Below are 19,832 nucleotides of genomic sequence, written 5' to 3' on the forward strand. Positions count from 1 at the left end.
GCTCCAGCACCTCAATGTCTTTCCCGTAGTGAGGGGCCCAAAACTGAACACAGTACTCGAGGTGCGGCCTCACCAGTGCCCAGTACTGGGGGACGATCACCTCCCTGCTCCTGCTGGCCACACTATTTCTGATACAGGCCAGGATGCCATTGGCCTTCTTGGCCACCTGGGCACACTGCTGGCTCATATTCAGCCGGCTGTCAACCAGCACCCCCAGGTCTTTTTCCGCCAGGCTGCTTTCCATGCACCCTTCCCCAAGCCTGTAGCACTGCATGGGGTTGTTGTGACCCAAGTGCAGGACCCAGCACTTGGCCTTGTTGAACCTCATATGATTGGCCTCAGCCCATTGATTTCTTGACCAACAAGTGTGTAACTCGTCAACACCTCTTGGAAACTTATAATTCACGTTTCTAATTGTAGTGGTTTTGGCTGGGGTAGAGTTAATTTTCTTCATAGTAGCTAGCATGGGGCTATGTTTTGGATTTGTGCTGAATACAGTGTTCATAATTCAGGGATGTTTTCATTACTGCTGAGCAGTGCTGACACAGCGTCAAGGCCTTTTCTGCTTCTCACCCCACTCCACCAGCGAGGAGGCTGGGGGGGCACAAGGAGTTGGGAGGGGACACAGCTGGGACAGCTGACCCCAACTGACCCAAGGCATATTCCAGACCATATGATGTCATGCTCAGTGTATAAAGCTGGGGGAAGAAGGAGGAAGGGGGGGACGTTTGGAGTGATGGAGTTTGTCTTCTCAAGCAACCGTTACGTGTGATGGGGCCCTGCTTTCCTGGAGATGGCTGAACACGGGCCTGCTGATGGGAAGTGGTGAATGAATTCTTTGTTTTGCTTTGCTTGTATGTGCAGCTTTTGCTTTACCTATTAAACTGTTTTAATCTCAAGCCACAAGTTTTCTCATTTTTACTCTTCTGATTCTCTCCCCCATTGCACTGTGTGAGGGGAGTGAGTGAGTGGCTGTGTGGGGCTTAGTTGCTGGCTGGGGTTAAACCACGACAATAATAAATATTTAAAATTATGTGGAGCATTACACACATTAATACTTACCTTTAAAAATACTTCCAGTGCAGATAGCGATCTGATTCAGAAGAATTCTAGCAGCTGTAGGCTTGAAGAGGAAATTATTAATTTAGGGCCTTACACCACCCTCAGAACACCTTTACCAGTTTTTATGATTTCTTAAAAATGTTAATTCAAAGGGAGGCATGTGGAACTCTAATTGGAGAGTAGCAGAGCCTCATCACACTCAATAAAACTTCTCATGGCTGCAGTGCAACTGAAGAAATACACAGAGAGCCCTTCCTGCAAATTCCTCCCTGCAGATTCCTACTGAAACCAGAAAGACTAATTTAACTTTTCCCAACACACCACAAAAGTGGGTTGACCAATCTGTAATTAGAATGGATGTGTTTTGTGAATGAATTTGTTGTTATAATTAGATCTAGTTCTAAAGACAAAATACAGTTATAAGTATTTTTAACAGTAGGCTTTTTTTCCCTTTCAAAGCCAAGCCTAGAAAAAAACAGTCTGACAAATGTTGAGACAAATTTACTAACCTCAGTTCCTCAGTAGTAGTATTTATATGACTAGAAGTTCACTACACAAGGCAGTGCAGGAAAGAACAGCAAACACAGGAAGGGAGAACAGGAAAGGGAAATAATGGACTTTTTGGTGGAGACATTACATCATTTGCTTTGCAACGTATCTGTATTTCACAGCCAGAATAGTATCAACCAGCTCCAAGATAAGGAACATGTTTATTTAGAGAATAAATCTAGTTCAGATTTCATCATAATGTCAATATTTGCCATATTAATACTACAGTTCCTGTCAGTTAACACTCAGTAGCTAATAACATGTTGTGTGCAAAAGGAAATGATCTTCCAAATGAGCTGTGCATAGAACCTGGGAATTGCCAAGTTTGGAACGTGGTTCACTCCGCTTTTGGAGGGTTCCTTCATCACTGGGTACAAGGAGATAGGAATAGGTCTTCAACTGGCAGAAACCATTTGACTTCCACCTCACGGGGCTTTGTTTGGGGGGTTTTTTTCAAGATTTTAGGACCAAACCTGACAACTAGGACAATTTATCAGGCTCCTGTCAAAAACCACGGACAGTCCAGCCTAGCCATTGCAGGCCATTGCAGCAGACTTCATGCAGAGACTCCTCCCTGCCCTATGGCAAGATGTGGAGGGGTGGGAGCCCAGGCTCTGGTGACCACCAACACGCTGGGATTGGGTTCTGGCTGCAGCTGCTTGGGGGGGGTCATTGCTGAAGGAAGAGGGACAGCAGCCAGTGAAGCTGCTACATGGACATTATGGAAGTGCTGGGGACATTGCAGATGGAAAGCGTGTTTTTGACTGGCACTGAAATCTTGAACCCCTTGACTAGATAACGGGGTTATACTTCATTAAATTTGGGTGGAAGGTGGAGAGGGACTTGCTTAAATGTAACCCTAAGAAATACAAGTTTCTATAGGCCCAAGGAGTAATTTGCCAATTGCTGCTCTCCTAAGCCCAAAATAAACAGATGACTTCATGGTGGGCTGCTTGCTGTACGTTTTCTGTGCATTTATTGCAATGCATGCTGTCAAGGGCAGCTCTGTGTCTCTCCAAAGGAAGCACGTGTTTCTGCAGTACACACAGTTATGAACGCATGAAGTAGTCAGCAGTATCGACTCCCCCTCACCCAGCTCACATGTGGTGGGGGGGTTTCTCCTATTGTTTCTGCTGTCCCTAATATACACATAAATGACTTGGAGAATTCGTAACTCATTATTCAGCAGCAGCTCTCCCCATAACTGTTGACGAGGTGGATTAAGCATGCCTTCTGACACTGCATTTACCACTGCCTGGTGATGACTTTGTGATTGATGACTCACCGATCCGCTCCAGGGGAGTAACCTCCCCTTTGTGACCCTCAGTTTGCATGTCCATTGTGCCCTGGCCTGGAGCTTGCCATCTGTGCCTCCAGCGTTCCTCCACTCACATAGGTCTCTGCATAAACCTGCCCTCCTCATGCTAGTAAAGTGGACCTCACTGACAGCTATGATGATCAAAGCTATTGCCCACCACAATATTGACTCTGACCTTCAGATTTTGGTGTTTTGCAGGAATCAGAAGCTATGAGTTTGACTAGCTGGCTTAGACTACCGTTCCCTTTGCTGTTCTGTCAGATGTGTCATGTGTGGCCCAGCATGGCGATCCCCATGCTGTGCAGTGAGCCCAGGACATGCAGAGCAGGTCTCCAGGCCACCATCCTCAGCAATGTACAGAACAAACGGAATTGTCGTAATTCACAGGAGAACAAAGGCTGATCATTTTCTGCCTGAATTGAACATTTCTTTGCAAAGTTCCATGACTCGCCAAGTAGAAAATAATCCAGATGATTCTGTTTATTGTTATACCAGTTAATTTTCCTTATTTCAAAATTGTCCTTTATTTCAGCAAGATTCCTAGTAATGCAACTGTCATTCAGCTTTATTCAGATAAACCATGTTAAGTGCACAGCTTTGGCATAGAAGTGGTCCTTTCTGCCCAAAAATTAATTCTGAATTTGTATAATACTCTCTGTGAACAAACAATGTTTTTATTAGCTTTACAGAACGCACCTCCCTTCTACAGAAAAAAATGGTTACTGGCAGCACAAGAGATGATACAGAATAAAATTAAATCTAACATTCAAAACAATAATGAGTATTTCTACATATTAACATTCATACCAAGCTTAAAATTAGTACTATTTGGATCACAGATGACTATTGAATGCTATAGCAAAGAAACTATATAAGCAATGAAAATAACCATTTAAAAATAGTTAACAGCGTGAATTGGAAGATTTAATGTGTTTTCTTCTTTTAATGTACAGCCCCATTCCCAGAATTTCACTGGACCATGCGGACAGACCAACTGTCACAGCTGTCTATCAAGGCTGAATTAGATGAAGATGAACAATACAGGCTTTGTGGTTCAACTGAAGCAGCAGCCTCAAAAGTTTCCATTTCTCATTCGAGGGCACTGTGGGAGCATTGTCTTCCCCCTCTCTGAAAAGAGAATGGAACAATTATGTTACTGAAATTCCTCCACAGTGGGTCTGAAAGACTGTTTATGTCCAGCCAGGGAGACAGGGAAAACTAAAAGCTGGGATTTCATGACAGCAGGTGGGGGCAGTTTCAGGGTATATACTTCAGTGACATAATGGTCCTGATTCTACTCTTTTAGGTTAAAGCCAGTGCTAGAAGATTTACTGGCAATGGAGGAAATGGCAATGAAAATGCAAAGTTAAATGAAGTGGTAAAATTATTAACTTGAAACAAAGCTTTACAATTGGCTTTCTGAATCAATCAGGTAATTGATTCTAATGCGGAGAGCATGGCAGTAAACTAGAAAGGAAAATATACTAGTCAGAATTTTTTACCATTTACTATTTTAGGGGCCCAATCAAGTGAAGTGCTGAGTACGCAGCTCTCATGGGAGTCAGGTGGGCTCAGGAGATAGAAAGCAATCACTCAATTTGTCCCTCCTAATAGCAGTAATATTCTTATTCATTAGCAGCAGAGATAAATCGATACTTGATTTCATGCAAATACATATTCATGTGCTTCAGCATAACCTCAGGAAATCAGCTGCTCAGGTTGCCCCAGTGCTCTCAGTTCAGAAGTGGCATGTATGAGAGTGCCAAACCATTTCATTCTGTTGTACTAATAATCTCATTTTTTTCCTGAGGTTATTTTAGTGCTAACTAGAACTCAGTACATACACACTAAAAACCTGTAAGTGCTTGGGTGCAAATGGTGACCTGAAGCTACAATTGCTTGCAGGAAGAGTCAACACATCTCTAGAGAGTTCCCACTCTTTTTCTTAAAGAGGAAGGGAGTGTAGAGGCTGTCAGTCACCAGCAGTGCTGTTAAGCAGTCAGTGTCTACCCACAAGACAATCTGTGCCATGATTTCCATGTGCTCCCTGGTTATCATCCAATACCCCCAAAAGTCATGATGACTGGCAGCAGGACCATTTGATGGTCAACTTGAAGAACTTTCTACCAGCTGCCTTCTAAGGGAGGCTGTAAAGCCTTCACAGAGCAGCTGGTTTTAGCCACAGTTACTCTCCATGTAAAAACACAGAGGATTCCCAGTTCTTCCTGGGGTTTGGTATAAAGGTGTAACATAAAAAAACATGAAATAATAACAAGTTATTCTCCATCTCTGGAAAAACTCTCAGCATGTTTTTCAGTCGGCTACTGATACAAGGGTGCAGGGACTGACCCCCTCCCTGAAATGAACAGAAAGGTTCCTCTTGCGTGGACAGAAGATACCGGATCAGGGAATTAGACTGAAAAATCTGAGCGAGGAAGCTCAAAGAAGCCAAAAACTTTGTGTTCTTAAGGTTCCGTGTAGGCAAACTAATGCTGTGACACAGTGACACTTTCTCAATCTCAATTAGTGCTAAACTAATTAAGAAAACTGTTTTATACACTGCAGTGAGTAGTATCTCTCTTCTTTCTTGGATAATCCCTAGTGTGATGTAAGGGTGATCGAGTATCTAATTACTCCTTAATTGAATGCACATTTTGTACATTTTTCACTAGTTCAAGCTTAATGCTTTTAGTCCAAAAATCAAAGTCAGTGAAATTAAGTTGAACTGGGATTTGGGCAGCAATTGTATTAATGGATTACTTTTGGAAAGGAGCCTAATTACAAGCCAGTCTGAAGATTTCAGTTGTGTTTGTTATAGAAATACTTAACGTATTGTCTGACAAAAGACTGATTGTATATATCGGTAGTGTTGTTATTCATGTTTACCCCTTATTCTTGTTTAAGAGTAATTTTTCTACTGTGCTAAATTAATAGCACTGTTCCATAATATATGTGGTCAAGTAACACAGTATTCAGGCTAAAGGTTTATGTACATATGAAGATACCTGCTCCTCTTATTCTTCTGAAAAGTTTTTGCAAATGTAGTATTTGAGCTACAATTGTACAAATGGACATGTGTATTATAATCAGAAAATTGCCTAGATGCTTTGCTTGTTTATAGATTATATTTCTGCCTCTGAAATTTCCTTTGCTTTGGTTGAGTCCTACATACATTAGAGTCCCACTGCTTCTGGTGGAGTCCTCTCTATATAAGACAACCATCCCCCAAAAAAAGCTTTCAGGATCAGTGCCATAAAGTGTAAATACCTAGGAAATCTGAGAGTTATTATCATAATACCCATGGTTTAAAACAAAAGAAATATTAACAAGGTCAATCAAAATTCAGAAATCATCCTCAGAATGTAAAAGAATCATTATGTTTCCAAGGATATTTATTTCTAATTCTTTCATATAATAATTTTACGTACTTAAGATTCCTCACAGAGAATAAATTCTCTTGTACAAAACTGAGATAAATGCAAGACTGTAACTTTATCGCAGAAACAAGGAGTGGTGACAGGAGCAAAGATAGGACTAAGCTCGTATATTTTTAAGAACCAAAGGTCCCAATGTTCCCATAGTAATAGACAGAACACATTTAAAAGAGAAGATATAAAAAAACTTCAGTGAAAAGGATTATTTTTCAAAGTCTTCCAAAAGTGTTGAGAAAGTACAAATAAATGGACTATGGAGAAATGAAATAGGATGGCCACAATAATATGCCTTTCCATCTGATAGGGAGAAAATAAGATGCCCCACTGGAGCAGCCTTAGGTCAAGATCACTACACAAGATCAAAAACTTTCTTCTGCTACTTAAAAATACTCAATCTGCTTTCTGGAGAGCTTTTCCACCTCTTTTGTCTTACCATATTCCTTAGCATTATTGTCTCACACAATGTCTTTATTTTTTTCCTTATAGAAACATCTTGCCTTCTCCTCCTTAACACTAGATGAAACCAAAAAGTTTAAGAGTTTAAAAAAAATCGAAGGACGTGGGTGGCAAAACCAGTTTAACACTGACTACACATTACCATTATCATATATCTTCCTAAAAACAGCACCTGAAAGTATGGATTCAGAGTGTCTCAGAAAAGAGAACTGACTGCCTTATGAATCCTTATCTTTCCTGAAACACTTTGCATTCCTTCCATGAAAAGGTCACAATTTATTGAGTCTACATCTAGTTCTGTGGGCATTTAACAACATCAGGCTAACTAAAGTGTACCTTTGTTTCTCTTGAGCTGTGGGGATACATAAAAATCTTTTAAAAATTACAGTAAGTTTTGCTGTGTAGCACTGCTCTGTCATAAATTGTGGTGTTAGTCATAAAACATTGCTAACAACAGTCACTGCTGGTATTCTCTTCCTTGAGTGACAATTATCAGTTGCAAAAACATTTTTGGTTACCCAGATAACTTGGTTGGTTTTATTTGCTATTTATTTTCAAAATGTTGTTTGCTTAGCAAAAGCTTGTTTGCATACTTTCATTGCATTGTTTTCATCCATATGAAATAATTAGAATTACAAATTCCAGTAAGAGTAAGGAACTGTGACTACCTGGATCTTCAATTTCAATGGAGTAATAATGGTCTGCTTAAAACTCCCTGTGTGATTTCATCTAGGTAAAACAGAGGAGTGCACTCCCACTGCCCAACATGTATAACATTGCTGAAGGAGGAATGCATTTTGCAGGCTTTCTTCTCTGTCTGTGGTCAGACACATGTACCTGTATGTCCTTCTAATATCCTTGACATTTGAGAGCTGTTACATTACTATATTTCACACGTACTAATCTGAAGTCTCCGTATTTTAAAAAACAGGTGTAGTTTTACCAAAGGTGATCTAAGCTTCCTACCATTTTGCCTCACCACTAATTTGCAGCATTTTCCCCATAAGTGAAAATAACACGGCAGAGTTTCAGTGTGTTCAGACTCTAACTTTTGGGTTGAAATTGCCAATAAACATGCTGTGAGGGTGTTTTTCAGGACAGGCACTCCTGGCTACATTATCACTTTCAAAGTAGCAGTGTACAGACCATACATGGTTTATGGTAAGCAGCTGGAAATTACACTCTCAAAATGCTTTTCATAAAAAAGCTGATGATAACAGTGCATTGTGGATAGCAAAGAATGTGTGGTGCTGATACAGAGTCACAGGTCATGAAATCTGGGAGCTGCTGTCAGCATGAAGTATCTTATTTGAAGCATAAGCAGGGGTCTGATTCCTAGGCTACCTTACGCTTTTTTTAGCTTTGAAAAGGAAGCACAGCATTTTGTTTCTCCTTTGCTGCTGCTTTACGTGCTACGGAATTTCGACTGTTTTCCATTCCTCCACCAATATTTGTGTATTTCTAAGAAGAGCTCAGTTAAGGAATGAACAAGGACAATTCCAATATGGTACTAATTCTGGAAACAGCTACAATTCAGAATGGTTTTCTTCCTCATTTAGGGCTTGATCACTCCCTACACTGATGCTCTGGCCCGGAAACAGCATAAATTCCTACTACAGCAGTGACTAGTCTATGACTCTTGGGCTGCCTGTGGCTACCAAATCCCTAAGTTGTGGCTCCTGTGTCAGAGGTATGTCACACAAGCAACAAAAGTGTTTTGCTACTCACTAATTTGAATCCTCAGCAGTGGGAAAACACGTTAGGCTGACATTACAGGGTTCACTTACAATCTCAGCACACACTCCATTCCCTTCTATGACAACAAAGTAGTGGGAAGCAAATTGAAAAGGCACCATGTTTCAGCCATTCCTGAAACTCTTAGTCCCCGGAATGCTCCAAAAGTTTTTGGTATGTTTCCAGTAGGTCTCCAATTATGGTGAGTGACTTACAAGCCAAAGATGTTTGGCCCTCTGTCCTATAGTCATACACTGAAATGTAAGCACATTCTCAAGTACTCTGAAGTGGCAGCAGAGTGTTGGGCACTATACATAAGTTCTTAAAAACAGAACAATAGTCAGTTTTGTTGATAACATGAAGTTGAGTTTCTTTCAAAGACCGAAACTTAACAATTAAATCAACCACCTTTTAAGCATAAAACCTAAACTCAAGGAGACAAAAAATGACCAATGAAGAATCCCTTGCTGAGAAGCAGCATAAATACTCGTATTTCATCAAATCTAGGAAATTGGTGTTTGTATTTCTAAAGAACTAGTCTTGATTATCTTTGTGTTGCTTTTTTTTTTTTTAAACCAGGAAAAAGAGAAGAATGGTCATAGTAACCTAGTGATGCATGGCTGCTGAAAGCTCAGTCCAGCTCTGGATCTACACAACAGGAAAGCATAAAATTCCCAAGTGTTGGAACTTTCTGCAGAGCAACTTGTTTGTGAACTTCAGGAACTACAAAGGCTACTAGTAAACTGAGAATAAAGATGCATATTGATTGGTAATGGAAACCTCCATTCAAACGCAAAGTTCACTGAGAACTGCTTAGGCAAAGAAATACGGACCATAGCATCATGCCACTCCTGCCTCCATTTCTCAAAGGCAAGGCACAGCTTTATAGCTCACTCTGTATTTGAATGTCCCTTCATATTCTATAATCTAATTACCATACAGTGTGCAATGCCATAAAGAGGGGAGTGCACCACTATCTGTTTAGTACTAGCTCATTCCCACTGGCAACACCGATCCCCTGTTCAGTGTCCTATGGAAAGGGCTGCATAGTTTTGGTGCCACAAGAGCAGCTCAGCAGCTTCAAAAGCAAGTGATTTGCACTATCCACTCACTAAACGCACCGGATACAGTCACCACATTGCCCCCTCTCCTTACTGTGAAACTAATGCTGTGCCAATTTCTGCTTGTCTGCTCAGACCTCTCAATATCATGCAGACAGTCTCTGCAGTACTAGGCACGCAGTCTCTGTTCCTCCCACCCTAAATTACTCCTTCCTGTTCCTCAGGCCTAGCACAACCTTGGTATTCTAATGATGTAATTTATTTTTTTTCCTCTAATCTTGAATGCACAACTAGGAAAACAGTAATTATATTAAGAATGGTTTTTAATCCAAATTAATTTCTGCTATCATAATTTACAGGACATTGGATAAACTTGCAGCTACTTACAGTCTGAGGTCTACCAGACATGTATGTGTATGTATGAGAGTGTACATGCATTTGTGTATATACAAATCGATACTTTTTCAGGAGTTTCTGAATCAGTCGCAAAAAAAAATGTTCAGGAGAACTGGAGTAATGTATATAGGTAGATGGAGTAGGTATAAGCCATCATCACACTTGAAGGACAATTCTTTATTTATGGATACAAAATAAATTGTGTCTGCAATGTGAACTTTTGAGACAGCACATTGGAGATCAAATTCTTTAGTTTATTAATTATGCTCAGTGGAAAGTAAATTAAAGTTTATCACTTTCAAAAGAAAATATTCTTTCAATATTATTTTAGCAAGTTATTTTTTAGAACTAGCTCTTACTGCCTTATTTTAAAAGAACCTAATTTATTTCAATGACTTCTGTACCAGGCACTTATTTGACCTCCTCTTAGTAAACAGGAGCAATGCCATTTAACTATCCTATGCATGGAATCACGCTTATACACCCTGATTTATAAAGGGATGAAGACATGTAGGCATGCCATACTGAATTCAGTATCATTATCAATTCAAGTTGATATTCAAGTGTTTGAAATCAGACATCTTATTCATTCACAGATAAAACTGTTCCACTGATTAACAGAGGAGAAAGGCATGTCTATCAAATCAGTTACATGTAAAGCAACAAGGATTAAAGAGAGGGTAACAAATCCATTTGAAACCTCAAATGATGCTGTCTTCAGTGAAGAATACACTACTGAAAAAGTACTTATCCATTAGGTAAGGTGGTAAGCCCCAAAATAAAATATCCTGCTGGAATAATCACAATTCGCATGTTTGAAAATAGTGAGTCAGGACTCAAATTGCCAAAAAACTAGCTTTTAATAAAATGCAAGATTTAAGGTTTTTCTTATTTGATTTCTAGAAGTGGTAGCATTTTTTGTACCCATTGCTAAGCTATGCTGTAAAACAGTAAGAATTACAAATCTTTTTCCAAGATCACCTGAGATTATCAAGAAATAGCCTGATGCCCATAGCAAGGGCTCTGAGTCAGGTATGAAGTATCAAAAAACCTCGTGGTAACACTGAGGAAGTCACAATGTTATCCTTTCTCTCTTTTCCTTCTGAAAAGGATCTGGGAGTCCTGGTAAACAACAAGTTGAACATGAGTCGGTAATGCACCCATGCAACAAAGGTGGCCAACAGCCTCCTAGGCTGCACTAGGAAGAGCATTGCCAGCAGGTGGAGAGAGATGATCCTTCACTTCTACTCAGCACTGATGAAACATCTGGAGTACTGGGTGCAGTTCTGGGTTCCCCGGTTCAAAAGAAACATGGACATACTGGAGTGAGACCAGCAACAGGCCACAAAGATGATTAAGGGGTTGGAGCACCTGTCATAGAAGAATAGGCTGAGAGAGCTGGGACTGTTTAGCCTCAGGAAGAGATGTTTCAAGAGGGATCTTATCAATGTGTATAGTACTTTATGAGAACAAGTATAGAAGATGGCACCAGACTCTTCAATGGTATCGAGTGAAAGGAGAAAAGGCAATAGGTACAAATGGAAGTACAGGAAATTTCATTTAAAATTAAGAAAAATCTTCTTCCCTGCAAGGGTGGTCAAACACAGGTACAGGTTGCTCAAAGAAGTCATGGAGTCTTCATCCTTACGATACTCAAAACCCAGCTGGACATGGCCCTGAGCAACCCGCTGTAGTTAACGCTGCTTTGAGCAGAGGATTGGACTAGCAGATCTCCAGAGGCACCTTCCAACAGCAACTATTTTGTGATTCCATTGCTCTTCACTGCCTAAAACTGAACTCAATTTTTTCGCCTTCCATGTCTGAAAGCAAATCTGTACTGAGCTTTCCCTCCAAATTCCTTAACACCTGGCTGGTTCTATCACTACTGGATATGATTTAAAGAGGTTAGAAATAAGAAAAAAAAGGCTTTTTTGAGAGAAACATATGTGAAAACTTTGGCAACTGCAGGAGAGAAAGGATGTAAAGGCTATTATATAAGGGACGTATTTCAAAACCACCCACACAACAGAGTCCAAAGACTCATTAACCCCAGGCTATAGGAGAGATACGCATTTTTAGCAGAAAAGCAGAGCCAAAAGAGGCCAACTAGATAGCAACAAACTTATTCTAAAGCCCATTTGGTTAAAGAGAGCAGTGAAGCTACAAATTTCTACCTGTTTTGTCCTCCTGAAGGCTCCCTTTATAGCCTGGCCAAACTTTGTTCTAGAACTGGAGGGGGGTATTTTGAGATCTGGACTTTCCCATGATAGAGGAACATTTAAAAAAAAAAAAAACAGTTCTTTCCCTGAGATTACACACCATGACATATCATGTTTGTGTCAACTCTGCCTTCCATTCAACAAACTAGCACAAATTGCATCAAAGATCAACATATGCCCTTTGATCGTAAGCCACAAAGGGTTCAGTTCTGTCAAGGTTTAAATCAAGGCTGAAGAGCAGATGTTCTGAAGATTTGTGAGCATGTGAGAGACTGAAAGAGTTAATGTCGTAAACATTGTGGTGGGGCAAGTTCTGCCTAGCCACAAACACTGCCTAGCAAGGAACCACAGGTGAAAAGAAGCTGATCAGCACAGATCAGCAACAGGAGGGGGAGGGTGTGCTGGAGGGTGCACAGCTCCCTGTTCTGATATGCTGAGCAGGGCAGCTCACCATGCATGGCCAAAGATCAAACAACGGTCATGTCTGCAGGGAAGGGGAAGTTACTCCCCAAACGACCCCCAAGTCCACCAACCCATCTCCCGAAGGTACTGAAAGCACAAACTGTGCATGATACTTAATTAGCCTAATGAGTTCGAGTGCCCACCTGAAGGAGGGGCAAAGATGATAAAAGGACACAAACTGAAGCCCCACATGCATGCACCCACTGGAACTGGACCCCTCGGCTGACTGGACCAACGCTGGACCCAGGACCAGTGAAGTCTCTCTTTTCTTTTCCCTCTCTCTCTCTCCCTTCTCTCTCCTTTTCATAATCCCTACACCTCATCTCTTTAAGACATAAAACCGTTGACCAAGTCTGGGACTAGGAGTGGATCCAGCTGCCCCTAGGCTCTTCTCTGAGAAGGAGTCTAGAAAGCAAGGGGGTCTGCTCTGAACCTCGTGACTCAACGGGAGGGCTCTCCTTATTCCCTGAATTGATGTATATGGTTACCACGGGTTACACAGTTTACTGAGGCAGTTTCGGGCCAGTTCCTGTTGTGAGAAACCCCACGACCTACTGTTATGCCTCCCAAGTTCAGGTTGCTTCTGCCATGAATAAAATGTTTAACTGATCGTTTGGTGTCGTTTCACCTTAATTTAGCCCAAGGGAATTCCGAACTCCACACGACTCCCCGGTCTGTCCAGCCCGGGTCGTGACAGAGCGTGGCATGCATAGAGCCTGCATTCTGATTCAGTCAAAACTAATTAGAGCTTTCAAGCAACCTCTTTCTACTCCTGTGTATACAACATTTATGGAAACATTTGTCTCCTTTCCCTGACAGAGTGACAAGGTCACAAAAAACTAATGTTCCTCAAGATTCTTCAAATGCTGTACCACACTGGTTTGGAACAAAAGAAAATATTGAAAACTTTACTGACAGGAGTTCCAGCAGCCTTGGCAGAGGGGCATTGTGTCAGAAAAGAAGTCCACCAGTGTGTTTGTATTTGTAATATTCAACACATACCAGAGCTTTAAAATAAAAGATAATCTCCTCTTTGAAAGGAAGAAATGCTCCATCTTGGATCACTACGTAGATGCCACCCTGCCAACTGTTACTTCCCCATCTGCTACTGGGTCTTCATAGCAATATTCAGCTCATGTCAGCAGTCCCAGCTTAAGGACCATTACCCATTCCTATGAATGAGGGAGGGTGTCTTTTCTGAGGATGTCTGAGGTCTGTGTGAGGAGCTACTGTTCCTCAACACCTTCCTCCTGGAGAGAACTGTGTGAGGAAATCACTACAAAGTAGGTAGGATTGTTTTCTTCCCTTTCTCCCTCTTTGCATAGAAGAAAGGTGATCAAAGCCACACAATTTCTTTTTACGCTTCATTTTTCCAGCTCCCCAGAGACAAACTTAATAGCAAGGATATATTGTGAACCCTTGATTGGTTTAGTGCTATTTGGACTGAGGCATCAAAAACTATAAAGAAGACCTGGCCAAATGAATTTCTGATAAATAATTCAACCAGGTGTAGAGAGCCAAGTGCCATTTCTGTGGACTACACAATGCCAGGAGTCACAGTTCTTTCTCAGTGCTTGAGAGTCCATAATTAGCATAGCCCTACAGTGAGGACTATCATTTTACATTAAAAATTCCATCATTTGGCAATTAAAACTACAGATTATTTTGTGAAGCATGGCCAAGATAAATCTTATTATTTAAAACAAATCTTTATAAGTATTGACAAATGTAATAAAATTTCAAACATGAAAGCAAAAGGGAAATTTTTACATTTCAATTCCAGCATTGTAAAGGAAACTCTTTCAGGCTTAAAATTCAAACTCAGCGTGTCAAGTAATTTCACTGTTACAGACTTGAATTACCTGCACTGGCCTGAGGGCATTATTCACTTTCCGAGAAAAATTGTACTTTAATATTGCTATGGTTTTCCCAAGTAATTTTTATGCAGAAGCCAGGATGAATTTGAAACATCCATTTTGAGATTAAAGTGATGACATTTGGTGACTGCAGAGAACCATGTAATTGAGAACCAGGCTTAGGGATGTGCCCAAAATTAAACATGGGAATAAGAAAACAATATTAATAAACGTTCTTTGCTTAACTTCTGGGATGCGGATATTAAGTAGGGTTATAAAATACAAACAAACCCTTACTTCAGAAATGTTTAGATGCATACATTATACTGAATGCTTATGCTATATGGAAAGACCATGAAATTGTTGGCCACTGTCCCAGCCCATTTAATAATTTCTACCACATGCAGAAGGAAAGATAACCTTCCCACTCGGTTTTAATGGCTCCATTTTTGTCTCCTTCAGGGGTTATCTGCTGCCTGATCATTTGTTAACTTCATATGAAGTTGGGGGCTGGACCCAGAGCATGGTCTGAAGAGGCTTAACTCCACAACAGAGCCTGACGTGAACTAAGGAGTTCCATCATTGACCTAGATAGGGCAAGAATTTAATGTACAAATAAATGTCCTTACCCAAAAGTGTTTATCAAAAACCTTTCAGCAGCATGCTTCCAGGTTAAACTCTGGATGAATCGGTTCTCTTGTGAGCTTAGAAGAAGCTTTGAAGAAATGTGCAGACAGAAAAACCGATGCTTTTATATAATGGATTCTACCAGTAAAATAAGGTAATGGGTAATAAAAACCCAATGTTTTTATTATTTAAATAAAGTTTATGGTAGGATAGTAGATGAAAAATGTTACTATATTAAAAAGTAATAGGACTTATTAAAGAAGCAGGTGAACAGATTCATTCTTTTCTTGAAGACTTCCCAGATAGCTCGCTGTCTTACTATTTGTATCAAGGTGGGGCCACTTCATTACAAAATCAGCCATAAATGTTGGTGTCTTGACTCACTGCTTTCAAGGTAACTAGTTTTCTTGATAGCAAATTTTCTTTAACTCTTCAAGAATCTCATTACTATGTTTTTCTTTATAGTAAAACATTTATTAACTAAGTATAATGAGGTTTAGGAGTAACTGTTGAGCATTGATAGAATTTATGTTGTAACTGATAAAAGCTAGGGGAACATGACACAGGAGGTTTTAATAACTGAAGTGGGGATAATGCACGTTCATATGTGTATTAGCTCTTATGCATTGAATCCAATGTCATCCTTCAATTCTTGCTCTATGAGCCAATGAAAGCTGAAAACATCACTGAGGACAAGAAGCAGCAATTACTTTGATGAATGAAATATGAAAAATTAGCCATGACAGAAGTTAATTAGTTTCCTCTTGTATCTGCACTGGTTTTGCCCAAGATTCAGTCTTGTTGGGAAAGAACAGCATTGTAAAGCAGGGAGAAGGGATCCAAAAAAAACCGGCCTCCTTTGAGAATTAAAGGCCTCCTTCTAGAACTACTACCCTGGTTTTTAACAGATAACACTAGAAAGATTCACCAATGACTGGTCTTCTAAAAACACAGTAAGAAATCAACCAGTGAACCTCAGTAACTGGGGAAATCTACCACATAACCTAGGCATACTGTGCTGTTGCTCACTGCAGTAGGAGAAATTTAAAGCTACAAGAAGTAACTGTGATGTAACTGTGTGTGTTCCACTGCCTAATTACAAATATTTCAATTCACTAAATCGCATATTAGATACCAGTCACTATAGAACCTAATAGTAACCAAACTATTCCAGCCACTAAAGAACCAATAGTAACCAAACTATTATACCACAGGATAAAATAAAACACTACAGTGTCAAAATTTACGATTGTGACAATATATCATAACATTAGCTGAAATAAACTCAGTGCATTTTTTCCTTTAGCTCAATCTCCCCTATGAAAATTATTTCAATTTTTTTATTTTTCTGCTAAGCTTTTACTTACCTGAATAAAGATTTATTTCTGTTGTTCCTTCTCTTCTGCTACTGAAATGCAGCCCTGATGACTCTATCGCTAAGTGGCTGAGTTGGTCTGAAGTTATCTCCTAGGATTCCATCACAGCCCTCTAAAAGTTCAGCACCTTTAACATGTGTCCTCAGCCTACGAAATTCCTCTATCTGAAAGGCAGAAAAACAGACATGAAGAAGCTGAGATACATTCTTCACTATGAAGACTATGGGACTAATGATCAAAATCAGCCTTGTCTAGCCACTTCTGGAGTTTTGAAACTTGGAGTGTTCAGGTACCATATACTAAGGTCAATATACATCATTAATAACATTTTAAAATAGTTGACAGCATTGTCAAAACATTTAACACACAGAGAAAAATAAGAACTTTTATGCACACAGTTTGGTAAACTTACCCTTTGCTGTTTTGTAACTTCTTTTGGGATCTATAACCTTCTTAGCCATTGTAGATTACAACCTATGAATCAACTTCACAGTTGTGACATGAGACTAATATTCTGGTCTTCTTCAAAGAAATGCATTTGAGGAAAAACTTGCTCAATTATAAATTGTTTTTAATTTCTCCCAGTGATTTATTTATTGCCTGAAATTGTTACTTCATTTAACTAAAAATTATTTTCTAAACCAGGAGAATTCTGAACAGACTCTCAGCTTTAGAGGAAGGCTGTTGACATCTTATATGGAAAAACATGGTTTTTCCAATCAAAATAAAGTACCACTTCAAAAGTTCTGTAGATGTAGGTACTAAGTATACTTAGAAAATCAAATACAGTCAAAAATCAATATAAAACATTTAAATTGGTCCAAAACAAGTATGTTTCTGGTTTATAGACTCTTTTTAGATTTTTCTAAATCTAATCTGGTGTAGGGAAAAATGTGAGCAGCTTCCACCTCCATCTCTGGTATCAGCATCAAGCTCTGTGTGATAGAAACTAAGAAAATCAATGCATATCTCATCAATATTATACCTTATTGTTCACAGTGCTGTTTTTAAGAGTCTGGTATTTTAAATAAGTAGTTACAACTACTAAAAAAATTGTGCTTGTTTTTGCTTTGGCATATTGACAAGCTATCTTAGCTGGATACAGCAAACCTACTTGGAGGCTGACTCCCCTAGCCTGAGCCTTTGTACTCGTACTGATCCCATGATGCCTCACTATCCAGCTCAGCTGTAACTTGAAACTGAAGGTACACAGAAAGAAAATGGAGCTTGAAATATTTAATAATTTTATCATCTAAGAGGTTATAGAGAGTTAATTTCCTCATCAAAAACACCCTATGAAGGATTACAGGGAGAATGCAAGTGTGATTCCAGAATTAAAAGAAATGAGGTACTAAACAGCAGGCAATGGCATTTTTATTCTTATACTGCCTGCAGAGAACACTGTCTTACTGCAACCTGGAAGACAACTGCCTTCATTGTTGCTTTCCACTCTACAGCAGAATTGATACAGACTTATTTACTTGATTTAGAGGTTAGCTCTGCTCTGCTTTATTTTCCTCAAAAAAACCCAGTGTGCTTAGAAATCAACACTCAGCTTCTTACAGCTGAGATATAAGGCAAAAGCTTAGACTCAACAGATGAAAAGCAGGACGAACTGTAAAACTCTTTGAAGGTGGTTTTAGAAGCAAAACCCTGTTTTGGAAGATTTTTTGTTTGTTTGCTTATTTAAAGCAAACTGAGAACAAACCCACTACAGGATTGGAACTGAAAAAGTCTTCAGGAGTCAAGTGCTGGTAAATAGCTGAAGGGGTTTTGTAAAGGTAGCCTCTTTCACCATCTGAATCAACTCTGGAAAGTCTGAAATAATTGTAGTTTAGGAAGGAGCATTGTACAAGAACGTGGCTTTTGTCTGATCTTTTGAGAATGAGAGACTTCAAACACAGATGAAGGAGAGGGAAAAGCAGACTTTCTGAAAAGCTGGCATTTGTGAGCTGTCTCCTACTACAACTACAAATGCTCTGCCCCAGTCCCCACAGTGAAATCTTTCTCCAAGAGGTAGTGTCCTCACAAAGCAGCTTCCAGTTTCTTCAGTCAGGAAAGTAGGAATGACCTCATCCCCATGCCTGCTCTTTAGTCTTCAGGGAAGTCAAGAGTTGTAGTCCTGCTCCAAGGGGGAAACTGCTTCTGAGCTCATCAGCCTCCTTGTTTAGTCCTTCATATGATGGTTCAGACCCCTGGGACAGAGACCTTCTATACATGTGGTGTTCTGCTTCACTCTTGAGAAGTGGTTCTGTCAGAAGAGGACACTAGCTGTGCTGACACTACTTTCCCTATTAAATTTCCATGTGATAAGGCGATATGTGTGCCCCATTCATCCTGCTTCATTTCATATGGAACCACTTACTATGTCCTCCCAACCCCTCATGAGTCAATGTTGCAAAGTACACTCTGTAGGACTGCTGAGGAAATAGATATTTTAGAGGCATACAGCTAAGCACCCTTGGATATTCACATACTTTCAACAGGAATAGCCATTTATAAAAGTTTTTCTCATGCCCAGAAGACACTAAGGATGACCTAGGCCTGTTCACACTAAAATTCAGGATCAAATTCTAACCAGTGAAGGGGTAAATCTGCATTGTTAACAGTCACATTTCTACTGAGTAAAAGCATTTAGTTTATATTTTGTAGAATTTTGAAAGAATGTTTTTATCACTTCCCTGTATTCAGATCCTGAACACTGCTTTCTTTGGTTTTACTTAAATATTTGCTGAACAACAGAGCACACAAAACAAAGAATTTGCATGTTTTCTCTACAAACATTTCTTCTATATGAGGAATAGAAGTATCATGTTTCTGCTTGAATATTTCACACGCCTGCATGACACCTTCCAAGAATACAGACCTGCTTCCCAGTGAACAGAATACCATGAACCTCTCAGAGTGCTTTATTTCACAGGCTACATATATTTTGCATAATTCCCACTCCAGCTCCATATGCTAGTTACTATTTCTGGCCTTTGGGAGGTCTTGATTTTGACTGAGGTAGACAAAAAGACTAGAGACCTCGCCATTCAATACAAAACCAGTTAACTCTGACAATGACTACAGCAGAACAACAGCTCCTTGCTGCATCATTGTTTAAAATCCCTACTCTGAGTGGCTTAGACAATGTACTTGTTCTGGGCTTCAGTGAACCACAAAGCACATTATTCACAAATGTCCAATTTTTTAAAAATATAGGGGAGAGAAGCATGAGCAAGTCTTTTTCAATTACTTCCTGCTCTTTATTGACCTAATAGGAGGGAGTTTTCTATCTTC

At 39.8% G+C, this 19,832-nt stretch overlaps 1 protein-coding gene across 2 annotated transcripts in view; it reads right to left on the reverse strand.

The window, feature by feature from the left end:
- Positions 1–1,753: 1,753 nt before the first annotated feature.
- CA8 (carbonic anhydrase 8) overlaps positions 1,754–19,832 on the reverse strand; it is a 52,424-nt gene continuing 34,345 nt past the window's right edge. For both annotated transcript variants that reach the window (XM_052788294.1, XM_052788293.1), the window contains 2 exons: positions 16,542–16,714; positions 1,754–4,057 (listed from right to left, as the gene is read on the reverse strand). In XM_052788294.1, coding sequence (XP_052644254.1) covers positions 16,580–16,714 — 135 coding nt within the window. In that variant the 3' untranslated portion in view covers positions 1,754–4,057; positions 16,542–16,579. The remainder of the gene's footprint in view (positions 4,058–16,541; positions 16,715–19,832) is intronic.

This window comes from Harpia harpyja, chromosome 5, assembly GCF_026419915.1.
Source record: "Harpia harpyja isolate bHarHar1 chromosome 5, bHarHar1 primary haplotype, whole genome shotgun sequence".
Classification (NCBI taxonomy): domain Eukaryota; kingdom Metazoa; phylum Chordata; class Aves; order Accipitriformes; family Accipitridae; genus Harpia; species Harpia harpyja.